Genomic DNA, 23253 nt, shown 5'->3' on the forward strand with positions numbered 1-23253 from the left:
ATCAGCACCTCCAAACTGAGACCACCTGCCCTCTCCAGGTCAGGGATGAGATCCTGCCCCAAGTGGGGGACTTCAAGTATCATGGGGTCTTGATCACGAGTGAGGGAAGAATGGAACGGGAGATCGACAGGGGGATCGGTGCAGCATCTGCAGAGATGCGGACAAAAGCAACAATATCCTGAAAGGGAAGATGAGAAGTATCGGCTGAAGTACGTATTTCTGTCATGAACAAAACATGTGCCTATTTTGAGAAATAAATGACCAAAGTCATCAAACAAACCTTGAATTAATTAGTCAAACGTTTGTCACTTTTTCGGTTTCAAATCTGCCGCCTTAAACGATGAAGTTGCCCATTCCGGTTTGACGCTTGTTAGTCAGGAAGTTGCTTTGTTTACGAGCTCATGCAGTAGTAGTTCAGCAAAGGGATTAGTTGTATTCCAGACAAGTTAAGATGCTGAAGCTTTGTGCGGCTTCAGGATTTTCCAGCGTGGCTGGAGAGAGCGTTAGCCTGTTTAAATTCTCAAAGGACCCCCAATTTAAGCGGGAGTGGACAAGTCCAGAGAACGCAAGACAAGTGGGAGCCCACAACCCCTCAATATCATCTTTCTCCAATAGCCTACTACTAGGTGCTATGCAGTGCACATTTCACTCAGGACTGCGTCAAAACGGTACCTGGACTCCAAGCGACTTTTCAAGCGACAGTGGGAATGTAAAGCTAGTGCCAGCACAGATACGGGAGCTTCAAAGTGTACTAGAATGGCTGCAGCAAAACTCGAAAGGCACAGGGTGACTCAAATTTGAATCCTGGTCATTTGGAGTCTCACCAAACGTATAACAAGAATATGAAGCATTGAATTGAATTGCCACTTTGGACCCACGTTGAACTATTTACCTAGAACATCAATGAAATTGGGTATTGATATTATAGGCTGCATTCTTATGTACTCATGCAACCTGCTTGTATTATACACTAGGCCACAGATGCTAGTTGTGAACATGTGTGTATGTGTTTGTGCGTGTTCATAGCAAAGAGTGGCATTGGTTGTCAGTTTGCACACGAGCACCTAAAAAAAAAAAGATAAAAACCATGATCACGTCTTCTCAAATCATTCTTTGAATTATAATAATTTCAACAAAGACAACCGAAGAGTAAGTAATTTCATGTAGCCATCAGAACATACTCGTCCACACACCAGTCAGTGTTTTTTAACCGGCCGATACCTCGCCATCAGACTAGTCGCTGTTTCCAACAACTTCAACTGCACCTTCACTAGTGTCATCAGTCTCGTATGGCTCAAACCGGTGGGGACATAACACATTATTATCATCATTGCTGTCAGTACCACGTTCTGTTTCGATTTCAACAGAAATATCGCTTATTTCGTTGCTGAAGTCACTGGCACAGTCTTCCTCGCGTTTGTCCATGCTTTTTTATACAAGCGACGGCCACCGCTCCCCCTGGTGAAAGCATTCAACTGCTGATGTCACAACATGGCAGCTGCATTTTGAGGTGGCTTTTTCAATGCCCAGACGGTGGTTTAGTTATCATCAGACCTGACGAATGAATAGCCAGGCGTCTGATATCATGTGATTTATTATTTTTTAAAACTATATATTGCTCAGTTTTTTAGGAAGCCATCTCATCTGCACTTTAAAGGATAGCAATGCCACCCCCCGCCCCTCATGCCCCAACCCCCGGTTTTGTCTTCATCTGGGACATTTTATTATTATCACCAGCACAAAAGGAGTAATGGGATGTGCTGTAAGTGGTAACTGGGCTTAATTTTAGATCACCATCTGCTGTTAAATGAGTTCCAAACTGTAAGGGAATCCAACCAGGATGCTAATTAATGGCTCTCTCTAACAATAATGTGCTTGAATTTCATCCTAAGTGTCAATCTGATTCCAGAACACGTGTCTAATGAATGAAACGTCACATATGTACGGTTAAATGACAAGATGTCAATATATGCCAGGCTATTGGTACCTAAATGGGGGGTAGTTAAAAAAACGCATATTTTGTCCTGTAGGAATGCAAACAAAGTGTATTTAGGTCAAACATTGACGTGTGTGGTGTGTCAATGGTCCTCAAGGATTGTGGTGACAAACAAGGTGTGGCAGGAGGAGGCACATACACTTTGCTAATAACATGGTTAACACAAAGCACGTCTCTCGTGTCACACCTCAATTTTCATCTCCTTTGAAAGGTATTTGAATTTTTAGGTCATTTGGCTAAACTGTGTTTCTTATAAATTATATCAATGAGATGTACAGTTTATGGTGAGTGAAGTGCAATTCTCTTATGGCTGTTACGGCTTCCATTTTATTTCCAAAAGCTCCAATTAGTTAGTTAGTTAGCTGCATGATAAACATATATCTTAACATGTTGGATCTCTCTCACTCTCATATATATATTAACCAAAACATACATAGACTGGTTGAATGAGATGGGGTCAAAGGTTACAAGCTTCTCAAAGACCCCTTTCACTAGAACTAGGAAGTGGGTGAAAGGTTTTAGGCTGCAGGGGAGGGCCCTCAACAATGATTGACAGACCCTCGAACAGATGTCCAACTGAGGCTCTGAACCTGCACAGAGTGCTATCAAGTCGTACGTGTACGTCGAGGTCACGGCACCTCGGCTTCTTCGTAACTGACACGCATGCTGTGTAAATGGGTCACTGCATATACGCAGCTGTAGACTGATGGCGTGTGGCTTGACTTCCTTCCCTGTTTTGAGTTGGTGTTTCCTGCTGGTAGTGTTACACTTTGAGACTGGATACACAAGCACAATTAAAAAGAAAAATACACCTGGATTGACTCCCTGTGTGTAAAGTGCAGGTCGTGAAGAATGCAGGAACCACAAGATAAAGAAGTTCCAACTCCATCCCGATTATTGTTTTTGTCTGTCTTTATGGTTTTTGCGCATCCCTCAAGGGAAAACTGCTCCAGCTCCTTTAAGTTCGACGGTCACTTAGAGACGTATGAATTTTTCTCAAGAATATCGCTGTATTTAACACCAATCATCTTTCCCTCCCTTCCTCTATGCATTTTGTGAGTCTCCCACCTTTCATTTTCAAACTCAAAACATGCCTTCTGGTTTTTAGCTGAAAGTAATGTCTGTCTTCTGGCCACTCTTCCATAAAGCCTAGCTCTTTGGAGTGCAGGGCTTATTGTGGTCCAATGAACAGATACTCCAGCCTCTTCTGTGGAACTCTCCTCCAGTGTTACCAATGATCTCTGTGCTACCTCTCTGATTCATGCCCTCCTTCCCCGGTTCATGAGTTTTGGTGGGCAGCCCTCTCTTGTGGTGCAATATTATCTCCTTTTAATGATGTACAAAACCCTACTTATTCAATTGAATCATTGTGTCGAAACACAATCCATTATCCGTTATATATTCTTAACAGTCATATACTGTAGTTGCAAAAATTAACTACTCTCAATTGCAAAAAGAAGTGACGATGCATACGGTGATGCTAGGTTGATACTGCTTTAAATGTAAGTACCCCTTACGGTGTACATTCTTCTTCTCTCACATTTGTCTTCTCTTAATGTGCACAAAAAGTTCAGTACATCCTTTAAACCTCCTTTAAACCTGAGCTCTCTCGAGGGTATGCTGACATTTCGCATGCCGTCATCCATCTAATTAGCCTCAAATCCCCTTTGATGCTCACCGAACTAATGTGCTTAAATGTCATGAGAAGACGTTTTGTGCAATGTGGAGCCTTAATTTCCTCCAAAATGGTGGTCTTAATCTGATTTATCGGACCTCAGTGGAATTCGACTGTGAAGGGTTTGTGGTAATAGCAGTGTGGAATGTCAATATTTTTCTTCACACACTTATGTTTTATTCAAAGTGTGATTTATTATCTGGGTGCCTTAGAACCGTTGTTTAATATTCTCTTTCAGGCTGCATTTTGTGCTTGTTGATGAAAATCATCTTCAGGCAGCAGCACATGCAAGGAATTAGGCTGCACTCTGTGCTTGTTTGGACTAGCATTGGATAAAGGGGAGAACTGTGGGTAATCCCCCCCTCTCAATGTTTTAACAAGGCTTTTTATAGGTGGGAGACCAGTGAAGCTTCATTGTCCATGAAAGACAGCAATGGAAAATGGACAACAGAGAAATGGAAAGCCTCATGGGAATTTGACTTGATTTCACTGAGGCACTAATTTGTTGTTGTTAGCTTGTTTTAATCAGAAAAAAAGATTTTTGACTAGAAATATTGTGAAAAACAACAAAATGAGCATTGCCCCAAGCAATGACTCAACAATCAGTTATACACAATATCGGTATTGGTCTGCATTTCTTCCTAGATGACAGCTTCATCTTAACATTGTTTTTTTTTTTTTTGTGGCACTTTTTGTCGATGGTGCGAGTGCTTTGGATATCACTAATCTCCATTCAGAATCATATGTCTAAAAAAAGAGGAATGCTGTCACCATAATTTAGGAATACTGTATTATTTTTAGGTCACTGATATTGTAGTGGTAGACACAGCCAATTGCCTGCGTGGACTGATTCTCACTCAGTTTTTGTAGGTGTATACTGCGATTGACAGGCGTCCCATCCAGTGCGCAGTCCGTTCTGATAGACTCCAATTTCCCTGCGACCCAGAACAGGACAAGCTGTAAAAAATGACGATTGATGTTTCTGGCAATGTCATTACTTCCACTATCTTCATGTTATTTATGACCACTCTAGAAACTAAAGGTACCAAGAGAGAGTGAAAGCCAGAAATGAGGTTGGTGATCGAGTTAATTTTAGTCCAACGAGGCAAATAAGAGCGTCATGTGACATTCTGTTTTCAGTAGTGTATGTGATGTTGTCTGTTCACTGTATAGCTGTCTTTACAGTCAAACCAGATTAGCCCCATTAATCCCCAGATGGCCCTCAGTTTGTTTCAAATCTATTATGTCAAAACAAAGGCTGCTATTCACTCATACTGTTATATATGCGCGCGCACACACAAACACACACACACACACAAGCAAGGAGGAGGAGCAGTGAATGAAGTCAGAGTGATGTGTTGGATGATGAGCAGCAACCGTTGAATGCTTTTCAGTTCATCACTGACTGACACTCCACATGGCTTCTTAGCGCTTGTCTTTTGTTTTTGAGTGAAACGACACTGGGGTGTTTCACTGATTCTCTGCTGTCTGGCATGCACTGACAGGAGCGGAAGACCTCCCTAAAACTCTTCTATTCTATTCTAGTCTGTTCTATTACCCGTATATAATAATGATAATAATCACCTATCATCACAAGCAACGCTTGATTGGCTTAAGGAGAAACAATGTTTTGAGATGGCGTAGTCAAAGTCCAGACCTCTATCTAAAAGAGAATCTGTGGTCAGACTGCAAGCCATTAATTAAACTTGAAGGAGCTGAAGCAGTTTTTCATTAAGGAATGCCCAAAAAGTCCATTTGGCAAAATGTGGCACGCTCATGATGCATTCACACATTCCATTGTAATTCTAGGTCGTGTGATCATTATAGGGAAAACCATTTTCTGATTATCTTAAGAGTGTACAATCATGATGTTACCTTTCTTGGCGTTGTATTGGATGTCATTTTGGATACAGAGAGCATGTCGTTAATGCTTGTTACCCAGCGCTCTATGGGCAGAGCATCACCAAGTCATCCGCATACACGAACGAGATGACAATAACAGTCTCCCCTATCACACAACCAGTGCTATTTAGTCGGTTAGACAAGTCATCCATGTAAACATTGAACAAAAAAGGCAAAGGCCTCCCACCCTGACATAGGCTGTTACCCACATTAAAATGAGCTGAAGCAGAGCTACCCCATTTAACTTGTGTACACTTGTAAGCATACCAAAATGCTAAAATCCTAACTACATACTTTGTAGTTTGTTGTAATTGATTATGTCAAAGGCCTTGGAGAAATTTACTGTATAAAACATGATTATTATTAATAACAATGTACATTTCCGAGTCAAAATGCTCTCCAACACCATACTGGCCAGGGCAATCGATTGACAGTTGTCATGGCTTTTCATTTTATCAGTCTTGTCTTTAATGACAGGCACAAGCTTCACTGCTATCATGGTGCAGCTGGTGCCAGGTAAAATGTCATGTTTTTTTTTTTTTTTTTTTTTTTAAACAAAGAATTCAGGGCAAGACAAGGGACTATTTTACAAATGGCTTACTTCAAATGTTAAGTAGTAATGGGATCAGCACCATTGCACTGTTTTGTATTGTATTCGCCATCCAGCCATTTTTATACCGTTTGTCCTCATTGGGGTCACAGGTGATTGGGAGTTTATCCCAAATGAATTTAGGCCAAAGGTGGGGTACACCCTGGACTGGTCACCAGCCAATTGCTGGGCACATTTTGACAAACAATCATTCACACTCACATTAACACCTTTGTCCAAGTTCGTCTTCATTAAACCTAACATGCATGTTTTTAGAATGTGGGAGAAAGCTGGAAGACAGAAGCACAGGAAGAAAAAAACCAAAACATTTTTGCCAATTTTTTATATAATTTAAAGCCATCATTTTTGTTTAACTGACAACAACGACATAAAAAAGATCCTCTTTCTTTTAAGATGTACTTCTAGATGCAAGTATAACACACCAATACAGAAGACTGTGTAGTAGCCTGTCATTATGAATGCAACAGTTGACATGAATCTCCCTTTCCAGGGCACTGGTGTTCATCGCTCACGGGGCCGGGGAGCACTGTGGGCCATACGATGAGATTGCACAGAGACTGAAGGAGCTGTCCCTGCTGGTCTTTGCGCATGACCATGGTGAGCCATCACTCACAGCTTTGTTCTCTTCATTCTTGCATACATTTACACCTACTGCACTCTCAGCTCACACTTGCCGTGACATGTGCAGACATTCTGAGAAAACACAGTTCCTTCCTATCTCCATGGCTGATTCACATATTTTTCTTTTGTATAAAACATTGTTTTATAGATGTTTTTGTAGTTTTTGCTTCATCCTGCTCGGTAACAAGCGACAATGAAAACATCCTTGCAAATTAGTGGCAGGCATTAAATTTGTATTAGGAAATAATGAAGGAATCATAATTGTGAGAGTCTACTGGAAAACACTTAAGAGACAGCGTCTTTCATAATATATCATCAGATCATCTTTAATGCTGCTCAGGCACTTTTTTCGCAACATGCCCTTGTCTCCACACTTTGATCCGTCCGAGAGACTGCTTGCATGCAGAGTTCCAATTGCATGACTCAGAAGTTGACTCGTTAATGTATGTGTGATAGCATCTCTGTATATGATCTGAGTTACTCCCTGTTTGGAGTGGAGGAGTGTTTTTTTGGGGGAGAGTTGTTTATCTGTTGAGGTGGTTGATGCAACTGGCGACTCTTTAGGACAAAGCATCTGTTAGAGTATAGGCTGGGATTTAAGGTAATGGTAATTCTGAGAGTATCTGCCGACAGTGGGTAATTGTTAGCTTAGTAGCATGTTTAACATCTTAGCATGTTAGCACTTAAAGTAAACTCCGATTGAAATGACATACATTTAATTGTACAACTACTGACCTCTGCTACTGAAATACAGTGGTATATATTTATAAATTATCCCCATAAGTTAAAAAAAACAATTGTTTAGACCATAATTTGATGCACTGTCGCCGCCATGTTTAGCGTGCGCTAAGAATTCTGGGAATGATGACATAGAATGGCTGTTGTAAAATTGTTACGTTGCTACTTTCTGCGGAGCGGAGTAGTTGAGGAAACGGTGGGAGGATGTGGCCGGAAGAGTTGAGCTGCCGAAAGATCTGCGATTGTTCGAAGCCTTTGATCGCCCCCAGCTCATGAGAGAGCTCACCGGTGTGTCTGGGTATAAACGACGGCTTAAATCCAATGCAGTGCCGACTATCTTTCCTCACAAGTGACAAGCGAAAGCCAGGAAAAAACATGGGAAAGACAGGGGGTGCTGGCTGCTTACCTTGATCAGTTCACTTTAGTAGCAGCAGCTGTTGTAAACAAACCATCGCCACCGGACACTGAGTTAGCAGTGAAAAATAGTAAAATGGGTAAGCATGTAACTTTACTCTGTTATCACTGAATACATTTATAACATCGGGCAAAACGAACAAGTACTATGAGCAGCGGCAGAAATGAAAGGGTGCTCTTCACAACAAGTATCGTTATCAAAGGGAGTACGAGGACTTATTAACAAGAGAAAGGTGAAGAAGCCATGCTATTTGTTAAGCTATCATCACATGTAATAGCCAGTTACCAAACTAAAATAATTGGCTGATACATTACACTTGTCACATAGGTCTGGATGGAACCGCGTTTTATAGTGGAGAGTAACCAACTTTGAACAGCAAAATACTGTAGAAAGCAAATTAATAAGTGTCTGGAGAGAAAATACTGCACGCCGTCTGAAACCAGAAATGAATTAGTACGTTACCTAAAAGTTAAAAGTACATTTTCGTATTCGCTCACCCATTCAAATGATCGGAATCAAGTGTTCCAATTACTTCCATGACCACAGGTGTATAAAATCAAGCACATAGTCATGCAGACTGTTTTTGCAAACATTTGTGAAAGAATGGGTCGCTCTCAGGAGCTTAGTGAATTCCAGCGTGGAACTGTGAATAGGATGTCACCTGTGCAACAAGTCCAGTCGTGAAATTTCCTCACTCACTAAATATTCCACAGTCGACTGTCAGCTGCATTTTAAGAACGTGGAAGCGTTTGAGAACGACAGCATCTCAACCGCGAAGTGATAGGCCACGTAAATTGGCGGGACGGGGTCAGCGGATGCTGAGGTGCATTATGCGAAGAGGTCAGCAACCTTCTGCCGAGTCAATCGCTCCAGACCTCCAGACTTAATGTGGCTTTCAGATTAGCTCAAGAACAGTGCACAGAGAGCTTCATGAAATGGGTTTCCATGGCTGAGCAGCTGCATCCAAGCCATACATCACCAAGTGAAATGTAAAGCGTTGGACGCAGTGGTGTAAAACGCCGTCACTGGACCCTAGAGCAATGGAGATGCGGTCTCTGGAATGACGAATCACGCTTCTCCATCTGGTTATCTGATGGATGAGTCTGAGTTTGGCGGTTGCCTGGAGAACGGTACTTGTCTGACTGTATTGTGCCAAGTGTAAAGTTTGGTGGAGGGGGAATTATGGTATGGAGTTGTTTTTCAGGAGCTGAAAGGAGGAAGGAGCTGGCCTCTTAGTACCAGTGAAATTTACTCTGAATGCTTTAGAGGGCTAAGGAGATTTTGGACAATTCTCCCAACTTTGTGGGAACAATTGAATGCTTTAGAGGGCTAAAGAGAATTTGGACAATTCTCCCAACTTTGTGGGAACAAATTGGAGCTGGCCCCTCCCTCTTCCAAAATGACTGCGGACCAGTGCACAAACCAAGGTCCATAAAGACATGGATAAGAGTCTGGTGTGGATGAACTTGACTGGCCGGCACAGAGTCCTTACCTCAACCCAATACAACACCTTTGGAATGAATTACAGTGGAGACTGAGAGCCAGGCCTTCTCATCCAACCGTCCAACATCAGTTTGAGACCTCAAAAACGTGCTGCTTCTGGAAGAATGGTCAAAGGTTCCCATAAACACACTCCTAACACAGACTTGCCAGAAGAGTTGAAGCTGTTATAGTCACGTCAAGACCTTTTTTTTTTTTTTTTTTTTTTTTTTTTTTTTTTTTTTATAAAGAAGTAAATAAGTTAGAGTGAAGTGGAACAAGTGTCCACTGACACTTATTTTTAATCGCTTAGTCTCATATTAACAGACAGCACAGTCAGTACAATATAATTCACTTATTTATTAGCAGACTGGGGGCTACCCTCATTTATTTACAGCCTCCGAATGTCAGGATTCAGGTAGCAAGTTGGACCCAGATGCAGGGAGGACAGTGAAGTGAGTTTGTGAACAAAGGTTTATTGCAGCTTGGAAGCAAACAAAGGAACTCTGAGAACTAAATCCGGAATTGGCAGGGTTCCAACGAGGACCGGTCTGGCAGGGTAGGAGTCCGGGTTGTCGGTGCGCCGGAAGAGGTGAGCACTGGTTTGCAGGGAGCAAGGGCAGATGGCAGACTGGGGACGAAGAACAAGAATGAGGTAGAGATAAATTTACGAGGTCTTCGGGAAGCAAAAGATATGCAAGGTGGCTAGCCTACGAACTCCACGTAGAGCGTTGATAGTCTGGCGACGAGTTGGAGTCCCACAGCGTCTTAAGAGCAGTCAGGCGTAATTAGGATGATAAGGTGCAGCTGCTAGATTCCAACATGTCAACCCTGCAAAACACTCACGACACACCCACACACACCCACACACACACACACACACGAGGGCTGGACTTACAGTGCTGAAACAGCAGCCCTGACACCGAACATGTATGGTGGTTGTTTAACAGGCTCCAAACTAAAACAAACAAACAAACAAACACATTTTAACAGAAATATGCAAACAGGAAATGATTTTTAGCTATCTTGAGTCGGTTATCCCTCCACCAACTCGGAAATGATTGGTGATAGGCAAGTATTTATGTGAGTATTGAAGGCATCCATGTCTGGCAATTTATTCATTCACACACCTTTAAACCGCACAAGATGATGGTGTCACAAGCATGTGATGTGAATGCTTAGAGGGCGTCATTGGTGTTACTGGATCAATGGTTGCCATGGCAACCCACAGCACCTCCCAGCTTTTGCTTCATATGCATCTGCCTCCTTAGCTCATGCGAATGATCTTGCATATTTCCATGACGTGAATGAATGAATCACAGGCTGCATTGTCCGTTTTAGTGAACACCTCACCTCGAATTATGTTTACAAAGACCAAAGTTGGCAAGGAGTTGGACAGGAAGCATTTTGAGTGAATTTATTCAGTTAGAGACATAGACACAACTGATTAGTATATATATATATATATTTTTTTTTAAGGCCTGGAGATCTACCCTTTAGTGAATCACTATACGTTACAAGTATCAAGATTTGTGGAAAAACTATTTTGAAAATATAATCTCACTTAATATTACCAAAAAAAAAATTCTTTATAAATGCACTTCCCTAATAAATGCCTGGTAAACTCTGCAGATGAACAAATAACTACTCACTACTGTAAATAGTTGAGGAAATATGGTATGTTTAACTCCTCCACCTATATTGCAGTTTTCCTTCATAAGTTAATTAGATTTCTTTTTAATTTTCCATATCAATTGAGTGGCAACCAGTACAGGGTGTACCCCGCGCCGCTTGCCTCAAACTCAGCTGGGATAGGCTTCAGCTCACCAGTGACACTTTAGGAGGTGGGGTGCCCCGCACAAGAGCATTTTTACAGTAGGGGACTCAAACCCTGAACCTGCCACCCCCCAAAACCCCAATGCCAAAGTTCAAGTTCTTGCAGATGACCAACTGCCGCCTCGCTGTTTCACATTTTAGTCTACTTCATTTTTTATAAATGACATCCAGCTATGGAAATACTTTAAATTCCAACCCTCCTTTTTGTTTATATATGCTTCATAGCTTATTATTATTCCGACTTGGTTGTTTTACCTCTACAGTTGGCCATGGTCAGAGTGAAGGAGACAGAATGAACATAAAGGACTTCCAGATGTACATCCGAGACTCACTGCAGCACATCGACTTGATGAAGTCTCGCCACCCTGGCCTACCTGTCTTCATTGTGGGTCATTCAATGGTATGAGGCATGCAGACAATTTCAGAACTATTTTAAAATAGGCACAACACAATGTGGGTGAGTCCAGTCGGGATACAAATGGCTTTTTTCTCTATTTTTTTGCTGCAGCATAAGTAGCATTAATTATTACTGGGGTTTTCCCCCATTGTATACAGGGCCCGAGACTGCGACCAAATTGGTCGCATTTGCAACCTTTTTTCAGCTTGTATGTCAACTTGTCGCACTTGCGCGAGCCTGTTTTAATGGTTGAAAGTCGCCTTTTTCCACCGCAATCTACTCCTTTTCTTTTTACACACAACATTGTCATAATCAGTGCTGCTAAAATTGTCACTGGAATAAAACCAAAAGTGTTTTCCCCTGGTGACGACGATGATCGTCTGATGATGAATATGATCGTCTCAAAATTACGTGTGTGTGTGCGTGCGTGGGGGAGGGAGAGGGGTGTTGGGTGCTATACCGCTAACTGTAAACATTGCCCATTTGATTTGTCTCTCATTTTCATTTCACTCGTTGTTCAAAGGTTTTAATTACTTTATGAAACTAGCAAATTTATCTATCCATCTGTCTTTAAAGTAACCTTAGTCACAACCCTGTTTATAGCATAGACATATAAAGATATGTACGAAGTTAAAAAGGCCATGTAGACTCCTTTAAAGAGGATTGCATAGGAGGAAAAAAACTATTATTAAAATAAAGTGCAATAATTGCAGTAGTAATGATTTATCCATGTTCTGTTTTGGACTTTAAATAGGTAAATTGGTTTGTTTTGAAAAATGTGTGACTAATAAATGATACTTTTATATGGTGGTGATACACTTATGCAATCGTTTTTAAATGTATGTCAATCATATGGTTGTGGTAATGCTAAAAATAAAGTGGTTTTCTAGGAGCCCTCACTATAAGAACTGGCTGCTGGTCCCTCTAATTCAACAAATGGTCAAATATAAGTAAACCTTTTTTTTTTTTTTTTTTTTTTTTTTTTTTTAAACTAATTGACCTATCTTGTCTGCCACTGCTTGTGGTGGACAAACTTCTTATTTACAGTAATATATTTTGCAAATGTCATATCTCGAGTAACTGTCAATCTTCATACGAAACTATCGCATGCCATGGTCATGCTTTACCTCCTCAAAAAAGGGTGCGACCAAATCATGTGCTGGTGCGACCAACTGAAAACGTTTCACACCAGTGCTACTAGTGCAAAAGTTATAGAGCCCTGGTATATTACATTCAACGAGAAAAACAGGTGTTTGCTGTAGAGATGGACAGCTCTGCAGGATACAATGGATCTACAGAGAACAATATGTCAATATTTGCTTGTTAAATAACACAATGTCTCAACCTCATTGGAATTGGGGTTTTTATATTGTGCTCGAGTCTTCATAATAGACATAAAAATATATATTTTTAATTGCTTTTAATAGTGTACAATAATAAATAATGTCGTCAAAAGAATAGATACTGCACAAGCTGCATCGGAGTGAGACACATTTGTGTGCTGGTATAGTCAGTGCTTATTTAAAACCGACACAATTAAATGATTCCAAATCCTCTAATATTCTTATTTGAGCGCAACTGTATCTCTGTTAGTCGTGACCGAAAGAACAAGATCCCGGACACAAGCGGCCGAAATGAGTTTCCTCCGCAGGGTGTCCGGGCTCTCCCTTAGAGATAGGGTGAGAAGCTCGGTCATCCGGGAGGATCTCAGAGTAGAGCCGCTGCTCCTCCACATCGAGAAGAGCCAGATGGGGTGGCTGGGGCATCTGATTCGGATGCCTCCGGGACGCCTCCCTGGTGAGGTGTTCCGGGCACGTCCCACCGGGAGGAGACCCCGGGGACGACCCAGGACATGCTGGAGAGACTACGTCCTTCGGCTGGCCTGGGAACGCCTCGGGATCCCCCCCGGAAGAGCTGGATGAAGTGGCTGGGGAGAGGGAAGTCTGGGCGTCCCTGCTAAAGCTACTGCCACCGTGACCCGACCTCAGATAAGCGGTAGAAGATGGATGGATGGATGTAGCTCGGTTAAGTCACTTACAGTGCAACCTTAGAATTGAAAGTTTGTACAATTTGAAACTGACCAAAATCTTTGGAACAAATGTGTCACCGCACATAATTTTACGTGATTGAATGTGAAATGGCAGCAAATTTTGTGGTCGACATCTGTCCTGGCTGTCAACAACAATAAGAACCCGAACTCAAGTCAGCTTCGTCGCCTATGTATGAGTGATCATTCAGAACACATGCCTTTGTCCACAATACGGCTAAGTTAAGTTGAACATAATAATAATAATAATAATGATAGAATGTACACCATGTGAGTCTTTATGCTGGTGTTAATTCACTTCCCTTTTATTCAATTGAAAGGGAGCTGATATGGAATTTTACAAAGTCCTATCACTTTTACAAAGTCCTATCAAATTCATAGTACAGTGTTCCCTCGCCACTTCGCGCTTCACGTTTTGCGGCTTCAGTGCTTCGCGGGTTTTTCCAAGATATTCACAAAAAAATAAATAATAATTCATGTTGATGCGCGCGGGAGAAGGTTTCCCTGCATGCCAAACAAAGAGATGAGTTGACTCAGAGTCTTTGTACGGGCCTGTACTGTACGGGCACTCATACAAGCCGCGTGATTGGTTCCCGGCGCGACATCGATTAATGAGAGCTATCCCGTGAGCTGATTGGCTGCGCATCATCGCAGTCTCACCCAGCATATGCCCTTGTTGTGTCTCGCCAGTCTCGTCCACGCTTTTGTGTTCGCAATAACTTTTGTTTAAGCGATAATTGATTTGATTAGTTAAGCAAGCCCTTACAATGCCGCCGAAGCGCTGTCACCCTGCAAAAGCTTCCTCCGGGGCGCCCAAGAGGAAGATGATGATGACCATCAGCGAAAAAGTGAAACTTTTAGATTTGATCTCAGAGGGCAGAAGTTATGCATCTGTGGCACGCCATTATAGCGTGAATTAATCTACAGTGCGGTAAATAAAGAAGGAGGAAGCAAACAGCCGCAAAGCTGCTTCGATAACCTTCAATAAGGAAGCGAAACGTGTGGCAACTCCGCGTAATAAGAGAATTGTGAAAATGGAAGCGGCATTGGCATTGTGGATGGCAGGGAAAAGACTGAGTTTGGACACTAATATTATCAGGACAAAGTAAATGTTAATTACTGTATAAGGTTTTATAATTAAAGATTTAAGTAAATACGTGTACTGTTGTAATCTTTCTCAAATATGTAAAGTATAAAAACTGTTTACATACTTTAAACATTCTGGTACCCACATACACATCCACAAAAATTCATAGGGGGGGGGCAAATCCTACTTTGCGGTTTTTCACCTTTCGCGGGGGGTTCTGGTAACCATTATCTGCGAAAAATGAGGGAACACTGTAGTTCATAGTAGTTCATAGTTTTTACAGGCCTCCTAGCTTCCCAGTGTTGTGACCCTGTATCCTGTTGCTATTAGGTTGGGCTGGTGCTGGATTGTTTGTGTGGATTTCTTTTCATCAGCAGCCAGGATGACGCACAAAGGAGGAGAAAATGAAAAAAAAACCCTGTGTATTTGACAGAACGTTTGGAGAAATGCTGCCGATATGATGACATTCTTTGGAGACCACATGGTGTCACCACATTTGATGCTTAACTACGTTACAGCCTGTGAATCAATACTGTTATAGTTTTACAGTTCATGATAGGCAATACAGATTTAACTGTACTGTGAACAGGACTACTGCTTGTACTGATGATAATAATAGTACTGATGATAATAATAGTGATACATGTTGTAGCATTGTTATCCATGGCTCTTAATGCAGAAACAGCTAGTCCAAAAAGGGGGCGGGGGTAAGAGAGAGAGCCATGCAGTAAGGCGCCTGATTGGATCGACCGAGCGTGAAGAAATGGCAAATGGATTGCACTTTATATACATCTCACGCTTCCCAAAAGCGCTTTACAAAGCCTCGCATTCACTCAAAAGTTGGCCAAAAGTTACATAAGAGCTGGTTTTAACAGAACAACATTGTATTTATTTTTCTTCTGGTCAAAATGTTCTTGTGGATGTGACCCCTTTATCATCACTATTCTGACAGAGAGAGCATCTGTGTTCTCACAAATCCTCACCCGCATTCTCCAATTTTACATGTGATCAGCCATTCCAATTATTCCACTCATTTATTGACCAATAAATCAGTGTTTGTGTGTGTGTGTTGGCGTCACACTTTGTCTGACATGGAGGGACATGAAAATGAAATGAACCAAAGTGAACCGTGATGCTAGTGAGACGATTCTCCAAACAGCTTGTGTGTGTGTGTGTGTGTGTGTGTGTGTGTGTGTGTGTGTGTGTTGATTTGTGTGCAAGCAGACCTGTGAGATTTTTTTGGGGTGGAAACTACTGAGTGGCTCTTTTCAGCAAGAAAGCCTGTTACTGACCAAAGTCTGTTGAATATTCACACAAGTGACAAAGAATGCTCACATAAACAAAGTTGGAGCCAATTAGTCTCCAGAAGAACAGGATTCACTGGCACACAATTATCACCCTTTTTGCATTTGTTTGTTGGTAGGCCGGTTTGCACCGAGAAACCACACTAGTGTCAATTGGTGGGTCTTATGGTTGTCAGACAACTGTCATCGCTTACATCTCAGCGTGAGTGTGAAGGTGTGTCAGGCCTTTCTTTCCCTTTACATTGCTTCAATTGTCTCTAAAAAAAAAAAAACAGCAGGATAGAAATTCACGTCCACTCAAGACAAAAGCCTGGTTGTTTTATGGTCTTGTTGGCCTCTGAGTAGTTTTCCCAGAGCTCTTCTCACCAGAACCTCTCACCTACTTTGCTTCCCACTCCTATTAGAAGACAGACAATCCTTCCTTACTGTCTGTCACAGTGGAAGCGCTCAGCATCGCTCTTTGAATCAAGGTCTTTGTTCCGTTTTTAACAAGGTTTGCTCTCAGTTTAAGCCTTCTGATTATATATTTAGTACTCATTTCAATCTGTTTTATGCAAGAGTCATAGGTAATTCTATGAAAGTATGGCAGAAGAGATTAGTTTGGCTATTATTGCCGCTCCATCCATCCATTCTTTGAGCCTCTTCTCCTCACTAGGCTCACGGGCGTGCTGGAGCCTACCCCAGCTATCATCGGGCAGGAGGCCTGAACTGGTTGCCAGCCAATCGCAGGGCACATACAAACAAACAACCATTCGCACTCACATTCACAACTACGGGCAATTTAGAGTTGTCAATTAACCTACCATGCATGTTTTTTGGGATGTGGGAGGAAACCGGAGTGCCCGGAGAACACCCACGCAAGCACAGGGAGAACATGCAAACTCCACACAGGCGGGGACAGGGATTGAACCCCGGACCTCAGAACTGTTCGGCAGACGCTCTAACCTGTCGTACACCGTGCCACCATATCTATATCTATATATATATAGATATATATATATAACAATTATGGAATAAGCGGGGATAAGCTGCCAATAAGCGTTTTTGAGGTTGGTCCTCACCAAAGCAAAATAGAAAAAACTAAAAAAACAAAGAAAAAATTTTTAAATCTGCGACTAGCTGATTCCGCGGGTTCCGAACTGTATGTGGTGTTCTACTGTACTTACACTGTAAATATACCACAAACTATGACTTCTATATTTTTAGACTCTTCTTCTTACAACCCTTAAAAAATGGCATACAGATAATTAGCTGTTCAAAGGTTTTCAGGGTGTATATGCACATGGAGCGACAAGCTCTGCTTAACCTCTGCTAAAAACCCAGGCTAAACTTAACTTCTCCCCAACGTATAAAGTTTATAGAAAGAGCACACAAAATGCAAATAGGTGAGTGTTTCAGTGAATAATACTAAATTAATTGTATTAATCATTTAGCAAATATAAAAGTGTTGCCAATTTGACTGCATTTCTGGAAGCACAGGCACCTACTACTGGATCTAAGAACGGTAATGCTCTCAGCGCGTGTTTGTTTTTGTTACCTCTAGTTGTGTATCCTCAATGATGCAGTGAAGATGAATCTGCTCAACCAATCAGCGATCTGCAGTGCTTTATGTCACCCACTAACCAGTCACTGGAAATATTGCATAGTTTTGCCTATGAAAATGCATTAATAGTTATTGGAGCCATGTTGAGCCAAGGAGGGACCGTGCAGTGGAAAAGGCTTTGTGAGCCCTTGGGGCTGATAAGTGGGGAGTGTGGAAGAAGCTCAAATGCTCCTTTTCCATTGAACCGGTTCTACCCCCAACCTGTGATTTTTCTCCACGCAGGGTGGCGCTATATCCATCCTTACAGCTTGTGAGAGGCCTACTGAATTTACTGGAGTGGTTCTGATTGGTCCCATGGTCCAGATGAACCCTGATTCAGCCACACCGTTTAAGGTACATTTTATAATCCATACTACTTTTCCGTTCTTTTTTGATTTATTTATTTTATTTATTTTATTTATTTTATTTATTTTATTTAATTTATTTATTTTTTACTCATTGTGGTTGTGGCAGGTTTTGGCTCAGATGCTTTTTTGTTAAATAAGCTTTTGGGCATTATTCTTCTGCTAAACAAGATCACTGTTCATTTTTTAATAATAGCAGACACAAATTGCCCTGGTCAAACATCAGCAAATACTCCCCTTTCAACTCTCTGTCAGTCCCTGTTTTTAATGCTTATTCTTTTAGAGATGTTTGTTCTTTGCAAGAACAAGATCCAGATGTTGAGAATTGAGCTGGTAATGGTTAGACCAAGGACATTTTTACTGTTTGTGTTCTTACTGGAATCATTTGTACCAGATAGATTATTCCAAATTACAGATATTATAATATGACAACACAAGAACTGAATGATTACCTGACAAGGTGACAGGTAGCCAAGTTCTGAATTTATTTATGCTTCATAACTGCAAGAACCCTACTTATTTTGGAATTTGTGACCAATGATTGAGGGTGCTGGGATTCCAATTAAATATCTGTACATGTTACACTTTACCATTTGCAAAGTAGAAAGGCTTCTCTTCATTGCCAATCTTGTTTATTTTATTTATTTATAGTTTTTGCAGGAACTACTATATTTGTATCTGTTAGTTTTTTAGCATGAGGCTTATTCAGTTATTCGGTTATTGGTGCTAACAGGCTGGTTTTGGCAAACTACTAATTGGTCAGATGCTGTAAAATAATTGCCAAAAACAGGTCAACTCAGGCTACAAAACATGTTCTTCCGGTTTGTATGACGTTCACATTTTTCATGGACCTGTTCGAGTTGTATTTAAAATGCATTCAAGGGTTTGTTGTGTCTTTGTTTATTCACTTGTCTGCAGGTTTTCCTGGCCAAGGTTTTGAATCACATGCTGCCCAATTTGACTCTGGGCTCCATTGAGTCCAAATGGGTCTCACGGGACAAGAAACAGGTGAGACATAACAGGATGTCAAATGAATTGTTGTCTGGTTCAGCACTGACATGAACAGACATTGCAAACAATAGAATTTACAAAGTCTCATGGGGAATCATTGCGTACAAGTGTTGTGTACGTGTGTGTGTGTGTGTGTGTGTCCTCTTCTGTTCAAACCCAATTTTAAAGGATTGTAATTATACTGTCCTTTTACTTCTCGCATGACACAACTCCTCTATCCTACTTTGGTTCTTTTGACTCTGGTCACACACAATACGTAAACCCCTATCAAATAATCACACACAACAACAAAACACTTACTGTGCTGCTTCTACTTTATAAGTGTCATAATAAGACAAAAAATAAACAAAACACATGCCCAGACTTAATCCTTAGTTAGATAGGCAAGCGTCATGCATGCATGATGGTGACTGAAAGAAAAAGAGGCTGTCGAGAGCCATACAGCAATTTTAAAGGATCTGCAGGAATTTCTGGAATGTTCTGGTTGTGTCCTACCAATGACAACAATCACCCATGTTCTTCATATGACTGGTCTATGGGGTAGGGCTGGCCTCGGCAAACTACGGCCCGCGGACCACATGCGGCCCGCCAAAGATAAGTCGCCCAAATTATATCAAAATCACGACTGCATTAATTTGATCTTGTCCTGTAATGCCGAGTGGTTCCACCAGGTTGTCCTGTAATACCCAGTTTTTCCACCAGGTAGCACAGTAGGTACAGTGATACATTGACTTGACTTTGGCTATTCTGTTTTTACTCTGCTACTGCTCGGGACCCTTCAACCATGAGTGGGCCAAAGAAAAGAAAAGTCGACAGTGAGTGCCGAGTGTTTAATCTACTAAATACTTTTTAACTGAAGTCCAGTCAAAGGCTGTATGTCTAATTTGTTAAGAAACCATTGCAGTTTTGAAGGAATATGACATCAGCCGTGGTGTTTGGCTCTACATATGTGTGTGAACAGACTTTTAGTGTGATGAACACCAATAAAGCATCCGACAGATCCCAGCTGAGTGATGAACACCTCAGATGTGTTCAGAGAATTTCCACAACAAAACTAACCCAGACTTTGATGCACTGGCAAAAAAGGTGATCAACCAAACAACACTGTTCCCATTAAAAGTAAATCTTAACACTACCATGCCTAGTGAGACCCCTATCTCACTGGCCTGGAGACTAGTTGGAGACCTGATGTCGACTTATTCCCTTATATTCTCTGGGATATTTCCTGGAGTCTCCTGGAGACAAGCGTGTCACCAGGGAATCGCGGTGAAATAGAAAATGTTGGATTTCATTGGAGAGCTTTTGGCGACTCTTCTATATGCTCACTATAGAGAAAAACCTGAACGTACCTTATTGTCACAAAACTGCAACCAATCATCACAGAAATTTATAAGGACATGTCTACTTAGGCCCACTTCAACCTCTGAAAATATCAGAATGATTGCCCCAATATTTTGTATTTTATTGACATGAAAACATTTTCCTATACACTTAACTGTGTATAGAGAAAAAGCTTAATGTCACTTATGATGTCACAAAACCTCCATCGATTGTCACCAAAATTTATTTGGACATCTCTACTTATGACCAGTTCAACCTCTGAAAATATCAGAATGATCGCCGCAGTATTTAGGATTTTATTTATATGAAAACATTTTCCTATACACTTAACTGTATATAGAGAAAAAGCTTAATGTCACTTACAATGTCCCCCAGTATTTTGGATTTTATGGACGTTAAAGCATTTTTCTCATGAGTGGACTGTCCCGAGTTTGGCAGAGCGCGCAAAGCACACACACAATATACGTTATATATTTATTGAAATAATATATATACTTTATATAGGCCTTTATCAGCAATTTACGGGTTGTCATGTTGTCTGGTGATGTCTCCCAAAAATCTTCCTAGTGAGAGTGCAGGCAATATTTTGGTCTCCCGGGACCTGGAGTCACTGTGACTGATCAGCTTCGGCAGTCTCCGTGACGTGTCCGCCAGTGCGATAGGCCCTTTTGTCTGCCACAGCATAGTCACACTTTAACCACTTTGCACTCAGTAGACCTATCTGTACTTGTGTTGGTTAGCTGTAAGAACTAGTCTCCGTAGCCATTACATTATTGTTTTCTCAATTGGATGCATAACCGACATTAAGCTGAGTCAGTGTTCGACCAGCTATTGGTTAGCTAAACTGAAGCTAATGTAGCTTACCTTTTTGCGAGTTTTATAGAGACAGATGAAGTTAGATATTGTACTTGTTGTGTCTCTTTCTTTGAGTTGCAAACCTTGCATGTTGTCATTCTCTTCTTCCCTAATTTGAGCAAAAACATAATACTTAAATTCAAATAATCCTGTGACATCCCTCTGTGCATGATACCTGCTTCAAGGAGTGGCCTCTGCACGTAGTGTCATAGCTTACTGGTGGGTTGACCATACTACACAAAACACAACTTTTGTTGCAGGTTGTATGCATTAAGAATCCTTTTCATTGTTGTGTGGATCCTGATATTTTCATTGTGTTTCCAGTTGTTATGTTTAAAGATTAGAATTTGTCAACAGCTTCTTTTTTTCTGAACAATGGTGTCCAAACAATTAGTGTCCAAGTTCAGGCATTTAAAGGTGTATACTGCAGTGCTAATCCAAATTAAGATTGTTAGGCCTTGGCAGAGGTCTGCATTCTCATTATGTGTCGAACTAAATCATTTCTGTTTCAGATGACAGAGCAGCAGCGAAATATAAGAGCTCATCGCGTGTCAACCTCTTTCCAGGTTGAGGCTTATGACGCCGACGAGCTGAACTACCATGGAGGGATGCGTGTGTCGTTCGGCCTGCAGCTAATGGGGGCGGTGGATCGCATCGAGAGGGAGATCTCGTCTATCAGCTGGCCCTTCCTGCTCCTGCACGGTGACTCTGACAAGCTCTGTGACATCCAAGGCTCCAAAATGATGTTTGACAAGTCTCCCAGCTCAGACAAGAAACTAAAGGTGGGAACAATGTGTGCTTATTGTCTATTGGATGAAATGTGTTTTGGGAAGAAACACATATCATAAACTATATTTTCTGCCAGCAGATTTTTGCATATTTTTCAGCAAGCTAAAACTCAGAGAAGGACTGGAGCAAAATATTTTAAACAACTAGGAATGATGAAGTGCAATCTAAACTACAACCACAACTATAAACATTGTTTAAATAAAAGCTCTCCCATGGTGTCAACCAAAACTGAGCATTATTAACTCTGGAAATGAGGTTACGGTATGTTTCATAATAATAATAATAATGCATGACGATAGTTTTCTGTGACTTTAGGCCTATATTGGTTGTGAATTTGGTTGAATTCCAAATGGTACGTTGGACTATTGAGGTTCCACTCACCATAAATCAGTTCACCCCCTTTGAAAAGTAAATTCTTTTTCACATATTAGTGAATTCATATATTTGTTTCTAACTATATTTGTTTGAAGATAGTTGTTGAAAACATGAGAACTACATAGTACAGTGGAAGCTAAATAGAACCGACTAATAGGGGCGGGGGGGCCGTCCGATATACTGTAGCCGATTTTCCGTTACATTGAAGCACTTTGTTTTTTTGAAACCATATGCACCCATATTACTTATACAGTACCAAATTATTGTTTTGTGGGTTTTTTTCGTGGCTGAAAACTCTCAGTACAATACGTTATTGTAAATAAATATTTTTAAAAACTTGGAAAATTTTGAAAGTTTCACATTTTATGCAAACTAACCACTGCACTTGGTCATGGTGACATTGTTGACGTACAGTACTCATCATAGGTGAGTCGCTTTCATGAGCCGTGAGCAATTAGTGTGCTTCCTAGTTACAAATCTGTTGCCAAAATCTGTTGCCAAAGGCTTGCCAAAAAAAAAAAAAAAAAAAGACTAAAAATAGCATGTTCCAGAGACCAAACACTTGTTTTATTCTCCTCAGCGTTAACGCCGCAGCCATGCCGCTCTCTCTCTGCTCTATGTACAGTAGACAATAGATATAACCATCGTCACATGGCCATATATAACTGTATATGTATATCTGTCACCCAGAAATACATCAGTCCCATTCTCTGCCTGCATTGCTCCACAGTGCCAGTAAACAACAGCAGACAATTCTGGACCTAACAGACTTTGTCAACTGCATTTTAAGTGACAAATGGAAACTATTTTTGGACACGTTCAGTCCCA

At 41.1% G+C, this 23253-nt stretch overlaps 1 protein-coding gene across 3 annotated transcripts in view; it reads left to right on the plus strand.

Annotated features, from left to right (window-relative positions):
* Nucleotides 1-23253, plus strand: part of mgll (monoglyceride lipase) — a 40650-nt gene that overhangs the window by 10388 nt on the left and 7009 nt on the right. For 2 of the 3 annotated variants that reach the window (XM_061780695.1, XM_061780705.1), the window contains 5 exons: nucleotides 6674-6780; nucleotides 11536-11672; nucleotides 17933-18043; nucleotides 18973-19062; nucleotides 21774-22043. In XM_061780695.1, the coding sequence (XP_061636679.1) occupies nucleotides 6674-6780; nucleotides 11536-11672; nucleotides 17933-18043; nucleotides 18973-19062; nucleotides 21774-22043 (715 nt within the window). The remainder of the gene's footprint in view (nucleotides 1-6673; nucleotides 6781-11535; nucleotides 11673-17932; nucleotides 18044-18972; nucleotides 19063-21773; nucleotides 22044-23253) is intronic. The other variant, XM_061780685.1, reaches the window with a different exon arrangement.

The sequence above is a fragment of the Phyllopteryx taeniolatus genome, chromosome 1 (genome assembly GCF_024500385.1).
Source record: "Phyllopteryx taeniolatus isolate TA_2022b chromosome 1, UOR_Ptae_1.2, whole genome shotgun sequence".
NCBI lineage: Eukaryota > Metazoa > Chordata > Actinopteri > Syngnathiformes > Syngnathidae > Phyllopteryx > Phyllopteryx taeniolatus.